The sequence below is a fragment of the Protopterus annectens genome, chromosome 7.part0 (genome assembly GCF_019279795.1).
Source record: "Protopterus annectens isolate FY-2018-M chromosome 7.part0, PAN1.0, whole genome shotgun sequence".
In the NCBI taxonomy this organism is placed as follows: domain Eukaryota; kingdom Metazoa; phylum Chordata; order Ceratodontiformes; family Protopteridae; genus Protopterus; species Protopterus annectens.
In genome coordinates this window covers 1,403,302,897-1,403,325,313 of record NC_056739.1, presented here as the reverse complement: position 1 = coordinate 1,403,325,313, position 22,417 = coordinate 1,403,302,897, and the positions used below count along the sequence as shown (strand labels likewise).

Below are 22,417 nucleotides of genomic sequence, written 5' to 3'. Positions count from 1 at the left end.
GCTACTTGTACAGGTGATATGTTGTTGTAGATATTTACAGAAGTGATGTTCCTGACAAATGTTCAGTGTTCTACTACATAGATCAATAGCATTTACAGTTCAGCTGTAGTTGGGTTGTCACTGTGATTTATACACATGTGAAATAGTGGTAATATAATTGACGCATAATGAAACACCTGTCCATGAGAGGCCATCAGGATATTCTAAATGGGTGAAGTAAAAAAAAAACCCTAGGCAATGAGTACCAATCCTGTGGTGCAAAAGGGATAAAGTCCTGAATGTGTCTGAGATCGTGCATTACTGAGCAAAGATTTGTATGCTGGAGGAACCAGTCACAGAGGGCGGGAGAAACAAGCCAGTGTTAGATGGTGGGGGGAGGATGCAGCATTGCTGATATCCACTGGTGAGACAGGTGTATAGAAATATGATTAGGGCCTGGGGCATGCATATGACACACACACACACACACACACACATATATATATATATATATATATATGTATAGATATATATCTATATATAAACACATTTGATCAGTTGACATCTGTTTTGTAGACTCAGTGTGGTTGACAAAATAGATGGTCGACAGATGTCCAAGCTTGCACAGCATCTGGGGTTGGGCATATGCCCTTTCCGTTGTATTGTGCAATTTCTGAGTTAGACAAATAATTGGGGGGCAGGGGGCAAAACCAGTGCTTTTTTACACTCTTAGATGCACCAAGATTATTATTTAATGCATGTGTAGTAATGTGTCAACATTTCTGTTGTCTGCAGAATGTTGACATTTGGGTCTGTCTATGTAATTCAGTATACTGATTTTAAATACATACATGTATGTGTGTCTCTGTGTGTGTGTGTGTGTGTGTGTGTGTGTGTGTGTGTGTGTGTGTGTGTGTGTGTGTGTGTGTGTGTGTGTGTGTGTGTGTATATATATTATGTCTATTATTTAAAATGTGCGTGTATCTTTAAATGCATACTGAAAATGAATACTTTACTATGGAGTGTATTCTTAAATCAGTTATCTAAATCACAAACTCTTAGCTGCCAATCACTATGATATAAAAAGCAGTACCCTGGTGGACTAAACTCAGGATATTAGTTCCTCATATTGGGGGTCATCTGACAGAAGACCCAGAAGTGTGTTGTGCAAGAACTCAGTCAGTAAAATCTGCAGTGTAATCTGTGAAGTATATACATTGTGGAGGAATTTGTTTCTAGAGCAGAAAACTGGTGCCTGGAAGAGGCCTACAGCCTCAGACTTTCCTTGTGGAACAAGGTAGCTTGTATTCTGGAGGGGATGTGTGGACTTAAGACAGTTATAAGACATTTAGTAGGGTACTGTTTGCCTGCTGACTAATATTTTGGTTTGTGGATTACTGACTAAATCTGTGTTTTTGCATATGTCCTGCTGTCAGTGCCTTTTTGGTACTTTCATTATGTATATGCTATTAATTTAATGCTTGCAGTATATGCCTCGTGAACACTGCCTGTGTACTGTACTGTACAATGGCACAGCATGATAGATATTGGACAGGGCCTGTACAATATGTAAGTGACAACCAGCCATACAGTACTGCTTGCACTACATGTGGATTCAACAAAAGTTGCTTAACAATGGCTATTATGGCATGCAGTTACACTGCCACATAGGTGCAAAGCTGCACAGCAGATGTCCAAGGAGACACTGGTATATCACCCACTGTGGCAGAGCTGGCACACCCAACACTGAAACTTACAGAAGGTTGTTTTGGGTCTGTATTCTGCTGTGGATTGGCTGTTCTTGTCTTGTGTTGCACATTCATATTTCATTCGGACTTCATATTCTGTGAAAGAAGTCACAAAACTATGGAGTCCCGTGATACTGCATGGCCTTATTGGGTTATAATGATGCCACTGTAGCCCACATTTTCATATTGAATGCATTTTGTGTGTGCCATGCTTTGGCTTTATGGCAGTACTTTAAGTGATTTATTTGCAGCCTGACTTAATTTGTGTGCCATATGTATGTGCTTGCCTGCTATATGTCTTACATAAATGAATATATGTATTTGCTTGTGTGAGAAAGATTGCTTGTATTGGATGTGTGTTTCCTGCATATAAAACACTGGCATTGTACAAATTTCAGCACTGGTATCTGTACTTACAGTGGAGCATCTATCATGTTAGTTCACCACTCTAACTGTGACACAAGTCAGTTTAAGTAGAAACTTTTGGTACACAGTATAGCTGTCTCTAACTTGTTCGCACTATTTTATGCATTCTGTAGTGCCTTGCATATATACTACCCAACAACAGCATTAAGTAATTGCATAAACAGCATAATGCACAGATCTCTCTGAATCAGGAATGGATGCTCATTTCCTCTCCACTTTCCATACACGGACCACTGATTATCACACATTGGGTTTTCTTTTTTATGGAAATGCCTCAGAAATTGTCATAAAACCCAAAACATTCCTGACTTTCACATCAAACAAAAGTCAATTAAAAATTTCTTGCCAAATAAAATTCCTTAATTCCTGTTTATCTTGCACACCATCTATTATAGTAAGATGGCAGCTGCATTATATGCTTTGTTGCACAAAATTTGTAAACTACCCACGTATAATCCAGAAGTGACTTGATGGAGAGGTACCTGCTTTATCCATTTCAAGGCTACAGGGGTATAGAACAAACCTACAGGAAGGAGACAAGTGACTGTCATTTCAGTGCATCACATTCACATAAATACTGTGTATGCATAAAATTAGGGCCAGTTTGAAACAGTACCATGTTGCATGCTTTCATATCACTACGACAAGGGAAAACCAAAGAACCCTGGGAAAAAACACAATAACCTGAGAAGAAAACGTAACCTCTGCACAAAGGGCACCTGAACAAAGAACCAAACCAGAAAACCAAAACATTTGAGTCAGCTATATTCTAACTTCTGCACCGTTCTGTAGCCTCATATATTCCACAATTTGATGTATAATAACTGAGTAGATCACAGCAGCCATAACCTTTTCAAAAGATTTAAAGATCCAGATGCTTTATACATACAAATATATAACTATCTCATACACTCACCCTAAAACCTCATTAATGAATTAAAAAAATATGGTCTTTTTGTCAGAAATAACAAGTTTCACCTTCTAGAGATGCTGTGAAGAAACACCAAAAAAATTACATTCTGAGCTATAATACCTAAATCTGTCAATGCTGCCCAACTGGATTGACCACATTGAACATAAGTACGTAACTGTGTCCATTTTCAGTTTTGATTTAATCACTCCTCATATCAACAAACTGTTGAAAATGTCTTTTGTTTATATTAATATCTTATTTACATAATATCTTGATATAATAAAAGTTACTGCTACTTGTAAGAAACGTTTTCTCCACTTCTGAAACATTGAACATCACACTAATACAGTACTGAGAGGAAAAAAAAACTTGTTTGTGTCAGAATGCTGAAAAAAAATATCTTATGAGTTTATCCCATCATAATGAAGTGCATTATTTTACATTTTGTGCCTTAGATTTTGGCTTGGTAATTTTATTGTATACATTATGATTCATCAAGCTCTGTCTCACACCAAATAACCTGAATGAAGTGAACTCACAAAAATGCACACTCTATAAACCTGCAGATTATAACTCAAAGAACACATTTTTGCAGGGGGCAGGCTCCCTGCTCTCCTCCATCTGGAGGTATCATCACCGTACTCTGGTATTTATATTATTCTAACCTCATCCTTGTACATGAGTGGAAAGAAAAAAAAATACTTGGTAAGGTGAAAAATGGCTTGCACAACTGCAGTTTCGTGTTAAGGGCAAAATACTTGTAAAATCTTACTGGAATCTGTATTTTTGGTAAGTTTGACTCACCCAGTTTACTGTCACAGAGTAACCATGTGCCTAGTGGTATATCTCCCTATATTATTTTTATATATCGTAATTTAAAAATGTCATCTCCCAGTGTAAAGGTAATATCACATGGTGGTTGTGATATCAAGCTTTGGCAGAATTTTTGAAATGCTCTGCCAGAGATAACAGTATGGGATCTCAAGAAAGATTGCTGAAATCGTTGGATATTTATATTTGAAATAGTTATGTTTTAAATGGAACATCAAATGCTTCTAAAACTACTACAAACAGGTAGTGTTACAAAGGGCATTTACACTTATTGCAAGTTTTTGGAGACATTTAAGTGAAAGGAAATATGCTATGTCTTAACAGAAAGGGTTGTGTATTTACTGGGGGCTGGTGAACATAAGTAACAGAGAAGAAGATAAATGTGCCAAGGAACTACAGCCATGGAAGAGGATGACTTTTCTGACACAAAACTAATTTACTACAGTAGGATGAAAATTTTGTGAATAGTCCCCTACTGAAATTAAATCTACCATGATAATCTGTTTTAACCACAGATTGTTAATACTTAACTCAACTCTGGCAGATGGAATAAAAAAAATATTTAGCTAGTTTCCATTTTTAGAAACATAGTCTTTGTTGGTGCAACTTTTGCTTAGTATAAATAAAAAATGTCAAACTCCTGTAAATCTTAGGTTACTTTTAATACAGTCTTCACATTATATAAGCAGGCAATTTCTCCTGTTTTTTTTTTTTTTTTTTACCCTGCACTTCCTGTGCTCACAACACGTGGTTTCTATCCATTACCTGGATTACCTACATTTTTTTGGAGAACACTGGGCTCCACTCCTTGGCTTGGGTACAGCAAATTAATTGACTACAGGAAAAATTCTGTCCCTGTATCATTGGAATTATTTTTGTTCTTTCTTCTGCTTAAGCACTCAGAAATTCACTTATTACTCCTTAGCTGTGGCAAATGCTCATTACCAATCTTATACATATATTTCAACATAAGTATTCTGTTAAATGTTCTTGGTACTAAATGAAGGTTACTGGTTTACTCTGATGTCTTATTGTCAGATCCAAGACCATATGCTCTGAACATGTAAGTGAAGAGAGAGGCAGAGATGCCAACTAATGGCTGGTTGGACTCACCAGAGAGTGTGTATCAGCTGGATAGATCTGGGTCACTAATATGACTTGTGGGGACTTCTTTGGAACATGTGACAGAAAATTCTGTGCAAAATGAATTTCACTTCTACCCATAAGAAGAAGTCCATTATGTTTTAAATGAAGCTGAGGGGGACACTAAGTCATCATGAGACACGTTACATGTCTCACAGACATCTTACTCATGTAGGTATCAGCATGAGCTGTGTCTAGAAATTGGTCACTGCCTATCATGGTGGTTACCTCAAGACCCGCTGATGTTCAGCATAGGTAAGGGAAGTTATTAAGCTGAAAAAAGTGATCTTCTTGGCAGTACCCATTGAGGGATATCATAATTAAACTGAGTGGTATCAGTAGACCAAGAAGGCAGTGGGGACACTGCTTAACAGAATGTGAGGCTTGGAATGAATCTGGAAAGGCTTTGGATAAAAACCGTTAGTTGGCTTCAGCAGTATTTTGGCAAATTATTTGGCATCTCAAAAGATGAAACCAGGAATTGGTTGAGTCTCTCTCAAGTAAAGGATGAGAAAATGCTAGCCATTAGTAGGAAAGTTTCTGGGAGAAGCATGGAACATTCTGCACAACTTTTTAATCTGATAAACAAGTGGAAGTTTTCATGGCTTGGTTTCATTATTGCAGCTAAAGGTCTGCTATGTTCATAGGCCTCATTTGTGATAACAGTACTGTATGGATGACGCCTGCACAGAAATGTTGAAACACTGGGCAGGGCTAGGGTCACGTGGTCACCATGACTTTTTGTTTTTCCATGGAAGTTGGGAGCAATGCTTATAGACTGATAAATGGGGGTGATGGCACCATCTTTATGAAAAGGGTCAAAAGGGTATGCTGTAGCAGTAGTAGGTCATACTGCTCAGTTTCTCTAAAAAAATCCTAAGCCAGTTTGTTGAAAAGGAAGCTAAAAGCAGTAGTCAAACTTTGAATTCAGGGGAAGCGATGAGGTTAGCATCCAGGCTAGGGATCAGTGAATCTGCTGTTTAGATTTGACTAATTGTGTGAGAGGTTGTTGTGAGAGTTTACTAATTCATTGTACAGTTGTTTTTTTTTTTACTTGAAAGTGACTTATGACTCTGTTCTGGGAGGCCAAGGAAGAGTATGATGCATCTAAAGCACTGCTGCTCCCTATCCAGTTTCCATGTGAATAAAGCAACAGTTGTGTCTTCATTTTTGGCATTAAGTCAAATTCACTCAGAGTGGGTGCTGGACTCTGACAAGGATGTGCATTGATAACCATGGCTGATTGTGATTTTCATGAACAAGGCTATTAAGGCCCGCTGAGAGTTGAGATGGTGTCTGGTTTGGGGATGTTAAGGTAGTAGCTATGCTGTTTGCAGATTGTATTGTCATTTTTTGTCTCATCTGACTCTGACCTCCAATAGATACATAAGTACCCGTGTGTGTGTGTGTGTGTGTGTGTGTGTGTGTGTGTGTGTGTGTGTGTGTGTGTGTGTGTGTGTGTGTGTAGTATTGTTTAGGAGATTATGTTGTCTTTTTCTGCTCCATCTGTTTCCTCTGAGGCGCATATGGAGTCATGTTACCTCTGAGCTACATATGTACTCACAATATGAAAAGCCATTATTGTCAACCAATTAGTATGTGTTTGGGAGAGAGGAGGAAACTGGAGTACCTATATGAAACACACTTAGACAACAGGAGTGCATACAAAATTAGTGAATGGCTGGACATTAGGACTGAACCACAGGTCTAGACTTCTGAGGCAGAGCAACATGTGTACTACACAACGCTACATTTTAAAGTAGAAACTTGAAAAATCCTGCTGAATGAACCTAAATGCACATTTTTTAAGGATGCTTGCTAAAAAAATACTATATATTTATATTACAGCATTTCACTCTGTAAAGCCTTGGGTCTCTGGTACATTCTTTGTAAACTGCTTAAATGCATGTATATTCTATTTATTATATTCCACTCGTTTCATATTAGTATGTAATTATGTTATATTGCAAGTGTAACATATTACTTCTCTGTCTATTCAAGGTCTCAGTTTAATACTATTGCAAATGTTATATATGCATGACTTATGTGACGTATTGCATTATTGGTTTGGTAGTTTCTTAAAAGGTTCCTTTGCCACCCACATTCCAGTTAACAAACACTAAATAAATAAATAAATATAAGATCCCTACTGATAATCTCAGTTGATGCTCATATTAGAACAGTTGTTGAAGAAATTAAATCCCTTTTCACATTAATGTTTATATGACAAAGAGGTGGTACACTTCTGAGAAGGCCTATATGGGCCTGTATGTTGAAGGGATCACAAGAGCTAAGTCCAGTCTTAAAATGGTGAAGTTGGTCAGTTTATGCTGGGGATGGTGAACACTGTTGGCTGCACATAAGGCAGTTAGAAAATGTGTTGCTCATGACAGTAAGTGAGATTTCCTCAAAGTGAATGATTATTGAGTAGTACTGCCAAACAAAACAATGAGTACACTTGTCTGACAACCTCAGAGTAAGTGTAAATTACAGAACAACAACAATGCATGCACAACAGTGCTTTGCACAGACACACACATGTGCACACACACACACACACACACACACACACACACACACACACACACACACACACACACACACACACACACACACGCATGCATGAAAAAACAAAATTGAAACCATTTTACTTTCACACTCTGTATCTTTTTTTTTTCATTTTCTTTTTTTCTCTTACAGGTCGAATGTTGCTTAATGATTCTAAGAAGGGCCCTCCTCACTTGCAGTATCGTCGACCCTATGGCTGTGCAGTGCTAAGCATTAATGATGTTCTCCCATCCATCTCTGAACTCAAGGAAGAGAAAGACTTTGTATCAAAGGTTTACACGTGAGTCTCAAATGATTTTTAATTTTGTGTAAGTGCGCGCGCACACACACACACACACACACACACACACACACACACACACACACACACACACACACACACACACACACACACACACACACACACACACACACACACACACACACACACACACAGACGTGTATTGTTGTTTAGTTTAGTCAAGTCCAACTCTTTGTGACCTGAATTACTTTATCTTACATGCCTATTTATACATCTCTCTATCTCTCTCTCATACATATATATATATATATATATATATATAGTACTTATGTATTATCACAACCAGATTTTCATGGTTACGAAAAAAGGATCTGGTTGTGATAATAGGATACTTGCATACACGCGAGTGCAGGAAACAGCTGAAACAGTTATTGAAAGTTGTTAGTACTGGAAAAAAAAACTGCACATTACTTTAACAGCGCAAACAGTTTAACAAATCCTCTTCCTGTTTTTCTGTTTTGTGTGCCATACAGACATCTCAGATCTGGAGTCCTGCTTTCTGAGGCTGTAAACGATTCGGAATGGTAGGCTGACATCAGTTTACACACAGCTTTCCCGTCCCAGGAGGATTTCAGTGTTGTGCTTCTGAAAGTGATCAGAATGTGTGGAAAACTGTATGGAAAACTGATGTTAACCTACCAATACAATTCTTTTACAACAGCAAAAAGCCGGAGTGCAGACTTGAGGGTAATATCGGAAACCTGACTCGCTCACAACGTTGTTGCGAAAAAACTATGCCAGTCAGCATATTCATCCCCACAAATACAGGCAGAGCTTTCTTATTTTTCCTTAACTACAGCTGGGTAACAGTATTCTGTTAGGAGAATAAAACAAAATACGGAGCAAACACCTTCTGAAAAAGCAGCAATTGATAATAAAAGGAAAAGTTCAATACTCAGAAGGTGAACCAAGGCATCAGCAGCGATAATACAAGTAGTCGGTGCAGATAAAAACCACACAGTTCTCTTCACATATAGTCTCTCCACCAATAAACCACTAAACAGCTTTGAAAAGGCAGTTTTATTGAGTAAGCGCTTTCACCAACACGGCTTCTTCAGACTCAAATACAAATGACTGAAGCACACATAATATACTGTTAAAACCAGTAAAAAAGCGGGAAACAACTAAATTAAGCAATTAGTGCAATAACAATCAATTGAATTAAAAACTTCACTTTATACACAGGGTACTAAAGCCAGTATAATGCTTTAAAAGTAATGTAATACTTTAAAAACATTCAATAAATGTAGAATAAACCAACAATAATAGAACATTACTAAAACATACTTCTCAATAAAATATATAGGATCTATTTAATATATAGGAATAGAGAATAAAAAACTGAGTATAGGTTAATAAGCCTTCAATCTTATTTTCAAAAAGGGTCTGACAGAAACCTTAGCATTAAGGCCTGGTGGAACGTCAGATCTCAGTTTGATAATCCACATGTTTTCCCTATTCTCAGTGTGTGTTCTGATATCTCCACCTCTAATATTGGCATTAACATGTTCAACTATCCTAAAGGTAAAAGTATGCTGAATCCCAAACTCAGATACATGTTTGGCCAGTGCATTGCTAACATGCCCCATCCTGATGCTGTATAAATGTTATCCTTGAAGCATCGATAGTCTTCCCTATGTAGAAAGACTTACATAGGGAACAGGTAGCAAGATATATGATATTTCTGGACAAGCAATTGCCATTAACTTTAAAGAAATGCTGACGTGAACTGAAAGGATGAATAAACAAAGTAGAGGGGTTGATATAAGAACAAAAACTACAACTGCCACAACAGCGTGTTCCGCTTTGTTGAATACTAGATCGTAGGTTGGTGGAACCTCTATCACATAATAACCTTTTTAAATTCTTTTTATTCCTGTATCTAAACTGGGGGGCATCACCTAATATTTCTCTGATATGAGAATCGACCATCAAGACATTCCAATGGCTCCTCACTAATTCCTTGATGGCAGCAACATCATTGGTAAAAAAGACAGAGAATGCTCCTGTGCTAACTGGGACATTACCTATCCTATTGTCACTCTGGACTACATGTAAAGAATCTGTCCTCTCAGAAAAGTATGGGGCCACAATATTGAGTCTCAAATCTCTTAGGCCTATAGTGCCCTTAGCGAGATCATTCGGTCCATATCCTCTCTGTGTCAATCTTCGATTCAAATCACCTAGATCCTGTTCGAACCCTATATTACTGGGATTGTACCTAGATGCCCTCAATGCCTGTCCCTTCACTATGTTATTAAAAACATAGCTGGGATGCATACTGGAGTGGTGTAAAATTGTGTTTTTATGACAATTCTTCCTAAAAACACCTGTGTTGATCAAGCCACTGTTTAATTTCTCAGCAAATACACCTAGAAATGAAATCTTAGTTTCAGACATTTCATAAGTAAATTTGAGGTAAGTAGTGGAAGCATTAATATAAGACACAAAGCTGTTTAAATCATCAACAGATCCCCTCCATAGAAAGAAAAGATCATCTACAAAATGTCTGTAGAACAAGACATGTTCAACATCTGTAGATTCATACATGACTTCATGTTCCCATTCAGCCATAAATAAGTTGGCGTAGCTATTGGCACGCCCATAGCCACGCCATCTCTGTAGGAAACATCTACCTTGAAAGTAAAATATATTATTAGATAAAACTAACTGTAATAATGACATTATTAAATGAATTTTCATATCAGACATTTCAGATGCCCGTTTTAAGTGGCGGCAGACTTTGTCAATACCAACTTGGTTAGGGATTACTGTAAATAGGGACTGAACGTCCATGGTGACAAAAATAAGGCCAACTATATCTTGTATATCACTAAGACTAGCATAAAGGTCAAGTAGAAATTGCTTTGTATCTTTCAAAATAAATGGGTTACTATCTACTATGGGTCTTAAATGATTCTCAAGATAAATTCAGTTACCCCCTACCAGCCACAATTGGTCTCATAGGGGTTTCGTGGATTTTTATGTACCTTGGGCAGGCCATTAATTAAGGGAATCATTGGAGTGGGTACATCCAAAAACTGAAATAGAGAAAGGTCTATCACATTACTATTTAAAAGACCTAATAGGAACATATGGACCTTATGTGAATAGAACTGCACCATATTAAAAGCTATAGGCTGATAGAATTGTTGATTACTCAACATGGAAAACATCCTGTTCACATAATCATCAGTATCCAACACCACTATGCCACCCCCCTTATCTGCTGGCCTGATGGATAATGATGCATCCTTACTTAGCCCATGTAGGGCTCTCTCTGAAACACTTAAATTGTACCTAATAAAAAGCGCCAATTAGTGTCCCTCAGTTTATATAAGTCATCCTCAACGAGCTTACTGAAGGCTGCTAGGAGTGGATGCAATTGTGGTGTAAAAGCACTAGGTCTTTGAAAGCGTTTATTACTCACAGATACAGTATTATTACCAAAAGTTAAGCGTAGAGATAAATTCCTTACATATAGCTTAAAGTCTCGCACTGTCTCTTCGAAGACACTACTTGTAGTGGGTATAAAGGACAGCCCTTTTGACAAAACAATTAATTCATCTGTAGTCAAAGAACGTGAAGAAAGATTCAAAACTAAGTCTTCCCTTTCCCATTTACTTCCCACATTTTCTTGATGTTTTTGTTCGGGAGACATTCTGATGACATCTTCCGTTTTTGTCTCCCTCTGCTCTGTGATCTCATCCTCCCCATTCCCTTGTCCTCCCTGATAGGAAAACGATGGGAAGAATTGAACACTTTAACTGCAGCAGTGTCAAAGTCATTAGTTAACACATTGTTGGAATCCTTGGACATCAGTCTAAGAGAATTAGTATTTGTATTTTTACTACGTACAACTGGTGTCGAGACCGAAACTGTGTCTAAGGAACTATCCGTCTCATGTGAGACTAATATTACGTCAGAGGTACAGATGGTTCCTTGCTTGGTACTGCTTTCTTTGTCATTAGCAATAGTGTCTAGTAGAGTGTTAGATGAAACACTCTCACAAGTCACAGGGCATGCAGTCATAGTAGATGGTACACCATCAATGATGGGCTTCTTACTTTTAACAATATCAGAGTGTTCACTATTTGCTATAGAAGTAGAAATACTCTCTAAAGGCAGCTTGTAGTTACCTCTAGATGTTGTTCCTCTAACAGCATTATAATTATTGAAATCACTATTTGGTCTAGCAAATGTCGTTCTAGGCCAAGTGAAAATCTGGCCCATTTTAAAGTCAGTAATATCTCGCTGTAATTTGTTCTTCTTCTGTGCAATGAGTTTTCTCTCATACTGACTGGCACTGTCAATCACTTCACTGAGGTTCTCATCAATTAATGAGTGTGGAAAACGCTCATAATAAACGCTGTTGTTGGTTAATACGTGTTCTCAATTCTTCTTCTATGGGTAAGAAAAAGTCATTAAGGAGCTGCATGTATTTTACACACCTCAATATTGAGTTGCTGCCACTGGTACAACAGTTCAGGGTAAGTCGTGCCAGTGGTCGGCATTTTCAAAACTCGTAGCCCCCTTGGAATAATTCGTCGCTTTATGCAAACTTGGAAATGCAATCGCTAACTGTAAACGCTTTAATTTAGAGAAATCTCCTTCCATCCTAGTAATGAACGAGTTCTTCTTTACTATAACTTGCTTCCTGATGTTCTACATCCTCACGCAGCAATCATATAACATTATTCGCAGCAGTCAGCAAAGCTCGCTATAGGTCTATCTGTAAGAGAGCTGCCCATTGGTTGCTTCAGAACATACGGTAACTCAATTTGATCCTGAGCTTCTGCCATGTCTCCGTAAGTAAAAGCAGCAAAATGTAAGGAGAATAAAACAGCAAACACCTTCTGAAAAGCAGCAATTGATAATAAAAAAAGTTCAATACTCAGAAGGTGAACCAAGGCATCAGCAGCGATAATACAAGTAGTCGGTGCAGATAAAACCACACAGTTCTCTTCACATATAGTCTCTCCACCAATAAACCACTAAACAGCTTTAAAAGGCAGTTTTATTGAGTAAGCTTTCACCAACACGGCTTCTTCAGACTCAAATACAAATGACTGAAGCACACATAATATACTGTTAAAACCAGTAAAAAAGCGGGAAACAACTAAATTAAGCAATTAGTGCAATAACAATCAATTAAATTAAAAACTTCACTTTATACACAGGGTACTAAAGCCAGTATAATGCTTTAAAAGTAATGTAATACTTTAAAAACATTCAATAAATGTAGAATAAACCAACAATAATAGAACATTACTAAAACATACTTCTCAATAAAATATATAGGATCTATGTAATATATAGGAATAGAGAATAAAAAACTGAGTATAGGTTAATAAGCCTTCAATCTTCTTATTTTCAAAAAGGGTCTGACAGAAACCTTAGCATTAAGGCCTGGTGGAACGTCAGATCTCAGTTTGATAATCCACATGTTTTCCCTATTCTCAGTGTGTGTTCTGATATCTCCACCTCTAATATTGGCATTAACATGTTCAACTATCCTAAAGGTAAAAGTATGCTGAATCCCAAACTCAGATACATGTTTGGCCAGTGCATTGCTAACATGCCCCATGCTGATGCTGTATAAATGTTATCCTTGAAGCATCGATAGTCTTCCTATGTAGAAAGACTTACATAGGAACAGGTAGCAAGATATATGATATTTCTGGACAAGCAATTGCCATTAACTTTAAAGAAATGCTGACGTGAACTGAAAGGATGAATAAACAAAGTAGAGGGGTTGATATAAGAACAAAACTACAACTGCCACAACATGTTGAATACTAGATCGTAGGTTGGTGGAACCTCTATCACATAATAACCTTTTTAAATTCTTTTTATTCCTGTATCTAAACTGGGGGGCATCACCTAATATTTCTCTGATATGAGAATCGACCATCAAGACATTCCAATGGCTCCTCACTAATTCCTTGATGGCAGCAACATCATTGGTAAAAAAGACAGAGAATCCTGTGCTAACTGGGACATTACCTATCCTATTGTCACTCTGGACTACATGTAAAGAATCTGTCCTCTCAGAAAGTATAATATTGAGTCTCAAATCTCTTAGGCCTATAGTGCCCTTAGATCATTCGTCCATATCCTCTCTGTGTCAATCTTCATTCAAATCACCTAGATCCTGTTCAACCCCCATATTACTGATTGTGTACCTAGACGACTCCTGTTGTCCTCCACACTCTATGTTATTAAAAACATAGCTGGGATGCATACTGGAGCGGTGTAAAATTGTGTTTTTATGACAATTCTTCCTAAAAACACCTGTGTTGATCAAGCCACTGTTTAATTTCTCAACAAAAACATCTAGAAATGAGATCTTAGTTTCAGGCATTTCATAAGTAAATTTGAGGTAAGTATTCTGTTGTTCATTTCAGTCCTACAAAATGGAAGTGACCAAACTATTTACAAGCCACTGAATGCTTTACATATTAGATGAGGTAACAAATCTGGTTGCGATTATACGTAAGTACTATATATATATATATATATATATATATATATATATTTATATTCATATTGATATATATTTATATATATATGTGTGTGTGTGTGTGTGTGTGCGTATGTATAGCTTTGCTCAATATATATATTCAGTCACACCCCTCCCTAGCAGTACCTATCTATTCTACATTGTATCTTCTACTTTTCCCAAATGAATCCGCATCTCTTCCTATTTTACCTACATTCTCAAACTCTACCCTTTTAAACATCCTATTCCTTAGATTCCAGAGAGGTTACTAGGACAACCTAACTCTCTTCCTTCGTAGAAAACAGGTCTATTCTGCCTACTCTCTATCATCTTTCAGATTCCACCAGCACTAAATATCCTTCTTCAATGTAACTTATTTTTCTGTCTTGATCCCTACTTCCCTAGCCATAACATACAGATCCCTTTACTTAATCAGGGTACTACAAAGCATATCCTATTCTTCTTCTGCTACGAGCCATCTTTCATCTTACCATGAGCCTATAACAACTCTCAACATCTCTCCATCTCTGTCCCAACCACCTATTCATACTTCCTCCCTTCACTCTCCACACATCACACCAACCTATTCAATGACTCTGTTCTCCTTTTCTCCAATGTAGACTGATTAACTCTATTTCATCTCAAACCAAAACAAAATTAGGAGGAAAAATACTTTCCAAAAAACAAGTATCAGTAATTCCTCAATATACTAAAATCTTTCTAGGAGAAGACATTCACTCTAATCCTGGCCCCACCTATCACAATGAACATCGAGACAGTTCTCTTCCATGCAGTACTCTAACCCTACAACAGTCAACCTCCAACCTTGGTAATATAGCCTTTGTTGCCATAAATGGTAGAAGCATAAGAAATACAATTGCTGAACTACATTCCTGGATTTCACAACTTAAGTCTGATATTCTCACTGTAACAGAAACATGGCTTAAACCCAGTATAAACAACTCTGAAATTACACCTCCCAGCTGTAATATAATCCGTAATACCCATATAAAGAGGAAAGGTGGCGGCATAGCTTTAATATTTCCCAGCAACTACCATATTTTCCTCTTACAACAAACCAATAACAAAATTCAATTCAGCAGAGCTTCTTATAACTTTCCTGAAATTAAACAATGTTAAACAAATATGTATTACTGCTCTATACATCCTTCCTGGGGACAACACAGTTATAGGGGACGATATCCTGCATTGAATATACATAACAATTCCACAGGAATCAATACTACTAGGTAATGCTAATGTCAATTGGTTGGAAATACACTATAGCTCTCCTACATTTATCTTGAAATTATTTGGTTTCACACAACTAATTAATAGCTCCACACATTATAGCAATACATCGAATTCCCTATTACCCTGGATCCTAGTATTGGACCTTAGCAAATACACCACCACAGGTACAATGTCAGACTCTCTCATTGAGCATCTTCCAGTGTATACAACCAGACGTCTCACACCTCCAGTTAAACACCAAATTTATAAAACAACTCATAACCTTTCCAAGTTTAACCCGGAAATGTTCATTACTAGGCTATCATCTATTAACTGGAACTTCCTAAATATCCTCTACTTAGTTGATGCTGTAAATGAATTCAGTACAACGTTCCTGAATATCCTAAATAGCCTTGCACTTCCTAGAAGGAAGAGACTAGAAACAAATAATTTAATGTGGCTATCCGAAAAGAGTAGAATGTAAATGCAGAATAAAGAAAAGGTATGGAAAGAATGGCAAAAATATAAAACACCACAATATCTTTAAAACTTCAGAATGTTTTGCAATTGTACTAAAAAGCAAATTAATGAAGTCAAAAAACTGCACTATAATAACTTCCAAAATAATAATAAACACAACCTAAAAAATTCTCTACAGCCATTAAAGAAATCTTGCATCCTGGCTATAAATTCAACCCTAACCCCTCTCCCAATACCTGATCACTCAAAACCACAATACAGTTCCACTCTTATTTTATAGATAGTATAGCATCTGTAACCACGATTTCTCCAGCATCTAATCCTAGCTCTGTCCAGTAGTCATATATTAACACATCCTTCTTTCACCTTCAAACCAGTGCCCAAATCTTATATGAAACTACTCTTAAACAAAATCAAACCATACTATACTTCAGGTGATGATCTTCCAATTGAATACCTTAAAATAGCAGCCGATGGCATTACCTGCCCTGTCTCAGTCCTTTTAGGAATCCCTCATTCCATCTCTCTGGAAAAAGTCTTACATTATCCCTCTGCATAAAGGGGGAAATTCAACAGACATTACTAACTTTAGACCTATAGCAATGTTATCCCCCTCTTCAAAATACTTGAAAAATGTATTAAAAAACAATTGCTAAACTGTCACCTACAGGAAGAAATCCTATCCCCCACACAGCACTCCAGCCTTCCCATATTACTAACACTACACGTCTAACCTACATAGGTACTGTCAGTAAAGCTAGAGAAAATGACAAACTAGTCTCCTTATTTCTAGACTTGTCTAAAGCCTTTGACACATTTTGTCACAGCAAACGTCTACTTCAGATGTCCTCATTATGTCTCTCTCAGACCACCCTTCTATGGTTCAAAGGATACCTATCCAACATGTATCGTTCAGTAAAATGGCACTCCACCCTCGCTCCATACCTCCCAGTCACCATTGGTATACCACAGTGCTCGACCCTTGGTATCCTTCTCTTTAACATTCTCACCAGCATGCTCCACACATCCACATAACAGGCCTGCCTAATACAGTATGCAAATGACATCACACTCATTTCCACAACTGACAAGGTGGCACACCTCCAACAAAATTACTCAGGAAGCTTTAACAGCAACTGAAACATGGTTTTATAACTCACAAGTCATGCTCAACCCTAAAAAGTATTACTTTTTTCCCCACATCCCTCTCATGAAAAAATAAAATGTAAAGTCCTCTCATTTGATAATACAACTATTGAAGTCACTCCTCATAGCAAATTATTAGAGATGATAGTGGATGATAATCTCAAATTTGACCTCCATGTGCAAAACAGCACAAGAAAATCTCATCAAAAACCAGGGATGCATTATAGAGCCAAAACCATTCTCACTGACACAACTAAAGCTACACTTGCCACTACTTATCTCCTCCCCACACTTCTTTATAGTGCTGCCATCCTTACTAACCTTCAGGCATTATAGAAATCAAAACTTTAACAATTCTGTATCAGAGCTGCTAAATTCACAGCAAATACCCCTTTCAAAACCCACTGTAGCACTAAAAAGCTTAAATTGACTAGAACTGCCCCATCAACTAATATATACAGCTTCTTACTCCCTATAAAATTATCCAACATCCATCTGCTTGTCCAGCACTAAATAACGTTTTACAAAACTATGTCCCTAGTCTGTCTCTCCACAAAATGATCAAATCTGCTTGGCATTGTCTGTACTTGTACCATGTTGCTAATCCTTATCTTTATCTATCAGGTCTGTACCCTCGCTCCCATCCTTCAAAACCATCCGGAAACATTTACTTGCCTAAAGCTGGTTCTGTTCTTACACAACACCAGGATAAAATGTATCCCTAAATGTGGATAAATACTTAATCATAGTTTATATCTCCTTACTCAGCCTTCTTCACCCACTTCCTTTCTTCAATAAATTTATCTTCCCTGGTTTTCTCTCTAAATACAACATAATTCTGCTTTTCTGTCACTTAGTTTGCAGTTCCTGTTTGCATTATACTAACTTATCTTAAATTTTAGCCAGTTTAAAAAGAAATTAAACTATTAAATCACTGTCATATAACTTGCATCTATCCTTAACCAATGTCTTCATATTATGTCTAATTTGGTATAATTATTAAAACTGTATTTATTTTTTATATTATTTTTAAAGACTGAATTATAATTCTTAAAATGTTCTGTAATACTTTGGATCTTTTCTCCCTGGGCAACCACTGAAAATGGACACCTACCCAGTCAGACTTTCCTGGTTAGACTTTCCCTACTTTACCGGTAATCAAATATCAATAAATAAAAATATATATCTATATATTTCTCTCTCTCTCTACACATATGTATATATATATATATATATATATATATATATATATATATATATATATATATATATGTGTGTGCATATATTCAAAAGCATTCATGTTTTTAATAGAGTTGAATTCAATTGATTTGCCTTTTGAGACAATGCCTTTAAATTGTAAGTGATACATATGAATGCTAAGAGGTCTATGTTTTGGAGAGTGCATGTTCCAAAAGGCAGTATATTGTGAGTATAGTTCTTACACATTGAAACGTCTGTGTTTGGGAGTTGATCAGCTATGCAGTTTACAGAAGGTGTGTATAGGTTTAACCAATTAATATATTTGGAATTCCTCTGTGAGAATACTTCTTCTTTCGGGAAAAAATGAAGGCCTAGATGAAAAAAGTTTAAGGAGCAGAATGCAGTCTATAGATGAAGTCCCAAGAAAGGATTCTTCATTTTCAGATCCAAAGATTTGGATTACTATGCTCATTGCTTATTCATTCTAATAAATGTGTGCCATGTGGTAGAGTTAAGAGATGTACTTCTAAATTGCATCTAAGCTAAGGGGAAATGTCCTTTCAATCAGGAAAATCTCTTGTCTTATTGACAAACAGTATTTTAATCATGACAAAGATATGATCCCTCCTACGATAATGCTGTCTTCACTCTGCTAGGTGTGACATGTATTTTTCCAAACATGCTTCATTGCAGAGTATCACATTTTGAAGAAAGGAGAACCTTTACAGAGAAATTTGGTTACCCAGACTTCTCCAAGGTGCAATAATGCTTAGCAACCTGTTAAAATATGCCTTTAGTAGCTTTGAAAACAATTTTCTGAATGATAAGTAGATATGCTTTAAGTCCCTCTCATCAAGACTAAACTGTCAACTTATTAGGATGGATGGAATTTGGCCAATGAACTTATCCCCTTTTTGCATGTCATATCATTCTTTAATACCTGTGCTGTGACCTGGGAGATTTTATAACATTGAACAAACCAGGAGGAATTTAATATCTTCTGTAACAGGACTAATAAGAAAATGAGAGATAAGTGAGTCACTCACTACTCATGGACACCATAATGCAAACAGAACAGAAGTTATACCTTATCCCTCTAAAGACAGTAATTCTCCAATACATGGATGACAAAATATTTTTATTTACTACACCTATTATAGTTGATGCATAACAGAGTGTTTACCCCTTAAATACCATTATATTTTTCATTCAGGTCTATCTAATGTGGTGCTAGCAGCCTAGTTTATGTTGCTACTGATGTGCAATACATCTACCTTTGCTATTTATCTCACCTCTCTAGCAGTTAGTAGTAATTTCTCTCATAATGTGGCAATCCTAATTTTCCTTATGGCAAGTGTTTCACCTACCCTGATCTCTATTTTTCTGTTTCACCTTTTTGCATAAGAAGAACTGTGTACTCTAACAAGCAGTTGTTATCTTCTGCCTTACATTTTGTTGCCATATGTATTTCTTGATGCTTCTACATCTCAGACTTTGTCATAAGTTATCTCTGTCTAGATTATTTCCTAATGTTCCCTTTGTCAAATGTAAAACCAGTAGCATAGCTAGGGTGGGGCGAGAGAGGCAATTACCCCAGGCATAAAAGTTAGGGGGTACAATCTGCTATCCATCATGCTGATCAGTCTTTAGTCCATTATCCACTTAAAAAAACAGTATAGCATTTGCAGTTAAACCTGAGAGGTGTAGTGATCCTTGTGTAGTCTAAACTCTGGCAACTGCTTGCTACATTTATAGCAAGCAATTGCTACAGTTTAAAAAAAGAAAAAAATAACTAAAACCTGAGCACTGTAGCAACTGTTTGCTACATTTTTAGGAAGTAGTTTGATACAGTTTAAAAGAAGAAAAGATTTTTTAACTAAAATCTGAGCATACTGTTCTGTGGAGGCAGGGTATCAGCTGTAACAACTGTTTGCTACATTTTTAGGAAGTAGTTTGATACAGTTTAAAAAATATATATTTTTTAAAATAAAACCTGAGCAGTCCTAGATGCAGGCAGTGTATAAACTTAGGGACACATTCCTAAGTACAGCCTCACACTTAGGTTGTGTTCTGCATTTGTCATAAATGCAAGCACTGCTCGCATTCAATGACCATTACAAGGGGCTGATTTACAAACTGTGTGTCACTGGGTGTTAAGCAGTATCCACAGATTTTTTGAATAATTCCTTATACTTGTAGTACCATTAATGCAACAATATCAGTTTAGGACAATGAAGCATACAGTTATGATTGTCAAATTAAAATGGGCAACGTTAACAATGATTTCCATTCCCATGCATGCTGCAGGAGAAAATACTCCATACAGCATACATGGAAGGCATACATAGAACATCACTTGATTTAAGTGACAGCTGAAGTTATTGCCATCAGGGGCACTCGTGTCCAGTGCAAACCTACCATCAGTGGTAAAAGTAAAAGTCTGGAAGTGGTAAAGCACTTTAAAATCCACATTTCCATGAATTCAGTTTGCCAAATAACCCAGTCAATATAATATTCAATGCACTTGGCAAACTTTCATCTGAGCTATAAAAATCATTTTATTATAACATTTAAAACACAAACAGAACTGGTGTTTTAGCCTAACTCATTAACACCTATGTAATGTGGAATGTCACATCTCTAGCAGCCTATACACACCTTGCATTGCAGAGCATTTTCTGAAAAGTAAACTTAAAAAGGATAAGATAAACCAATTTAAATATTTTGTGAACAATAAAAGGTATTAAAACTGTACAAATTGCAATGTTATCAGTAAGAAGTATTCTTTGCAGTGATAATAGTGGGTTCATAGTCTTTCCATAAATACCATAATATATTGCAATGCACACACATCCACAATTATATTTTTTTGCTAAACTTTCACAAAAAAATTATCATATCTTGGAAACTGTATAACCTAGACATATATTGTTAGAATATTTTTGTTAACCATACATACGTCAACATGACAAGAAATTCCTCTGTGATACATGTTTATTGAGATATTTACATAAATGTGAAGACATATGCTTAATTGCATAATTAGCAGAATACATAGCATTGATTGCTTCCCAAGATGTACATCTTACAGTGCAAATTTGAAAGAGGGTTTTCTTCAGCAACATCTCATTTTTCACCTGATGTCATGCAACAGTTTGTAACTTACTTGTTTTGAAGTAATAAGTACATATGTAAACATTGCTTATTTTCATAATTACTAGCAAACAGCTAACAATATATCAGGTATAGTGTGATATAAAAGGACATTAACAATGAAGTTTTCTATCTGCCACCAGGGCATATCATGCTATACCCCTCAGTAACATGTATGGCTCTCAATTATGAAAATATGAATAGTAAGTGATGAACAGTTATTCATTTCTATACTGCAATATATCCTAGATTAACACTCTTAGTGTCTTTTGTTAATAAATGCTTGCACTTTCAAATATTGCCTATTATTAGCTGATTAGTAATTTAGTAAATAAACCCAGGCACACAAAAGTTCTGGAGGCCACAATGAGCTATGGATGTGAACTGGAAGTATACAAAAAAGGGCACTATAGGCTTGAATGAGTGGACACCCTTCTAAGGTTCTAACAAACAACCTACCTCCCTTCCTTGTACTAGCATTTAATGCACCAGTGACAACCATTATTAAAGTGCCCAGTGTACTAAATAAATAACCAAATAAAGTCATAATTATATAGCCAAATATGACTTTCATTGTTATAAATAATTAATAATTAAGTTATTATTTGATTATTACATTAAAATATGTCAAAGGTAAAAATCACCCATGGTTTTTTTTCTTCAGTACAATCTCAGAAATGTCCAAAACTAATATCAAAAACATACATACATCATACATTTTGGGGGAGGTCTTAGCATAGTCATTAAGGTTTTTACTTCACAAATGAAAGATACAGGATTTGATTCTGACCTGT

General features: G+C 36.5%; 1 protein-coding gene across 1 annotated transcript in view; it reads left to right on the top strand.

The window, feature by feature from the left end:
* The window catches only part of DOCK3 (dedicator of cytokinesis 3), a 4,843,230-nt gene that overhangs the window by 2,968,651 nt on the left and 1,852,162 nt on the right, over positions 1-22,417 (top strand). The window contains exon 12 of the mRNA XM_044077993.1: positions 7,741-7,888. Within this exon, the coding sequence (XP_043933928.1) occupies positions 7,741-7,888 (148 nt within the window). The remainder of the gene's footprint in view (positions 1-7,740; positions 7,889-22,417) is intronic.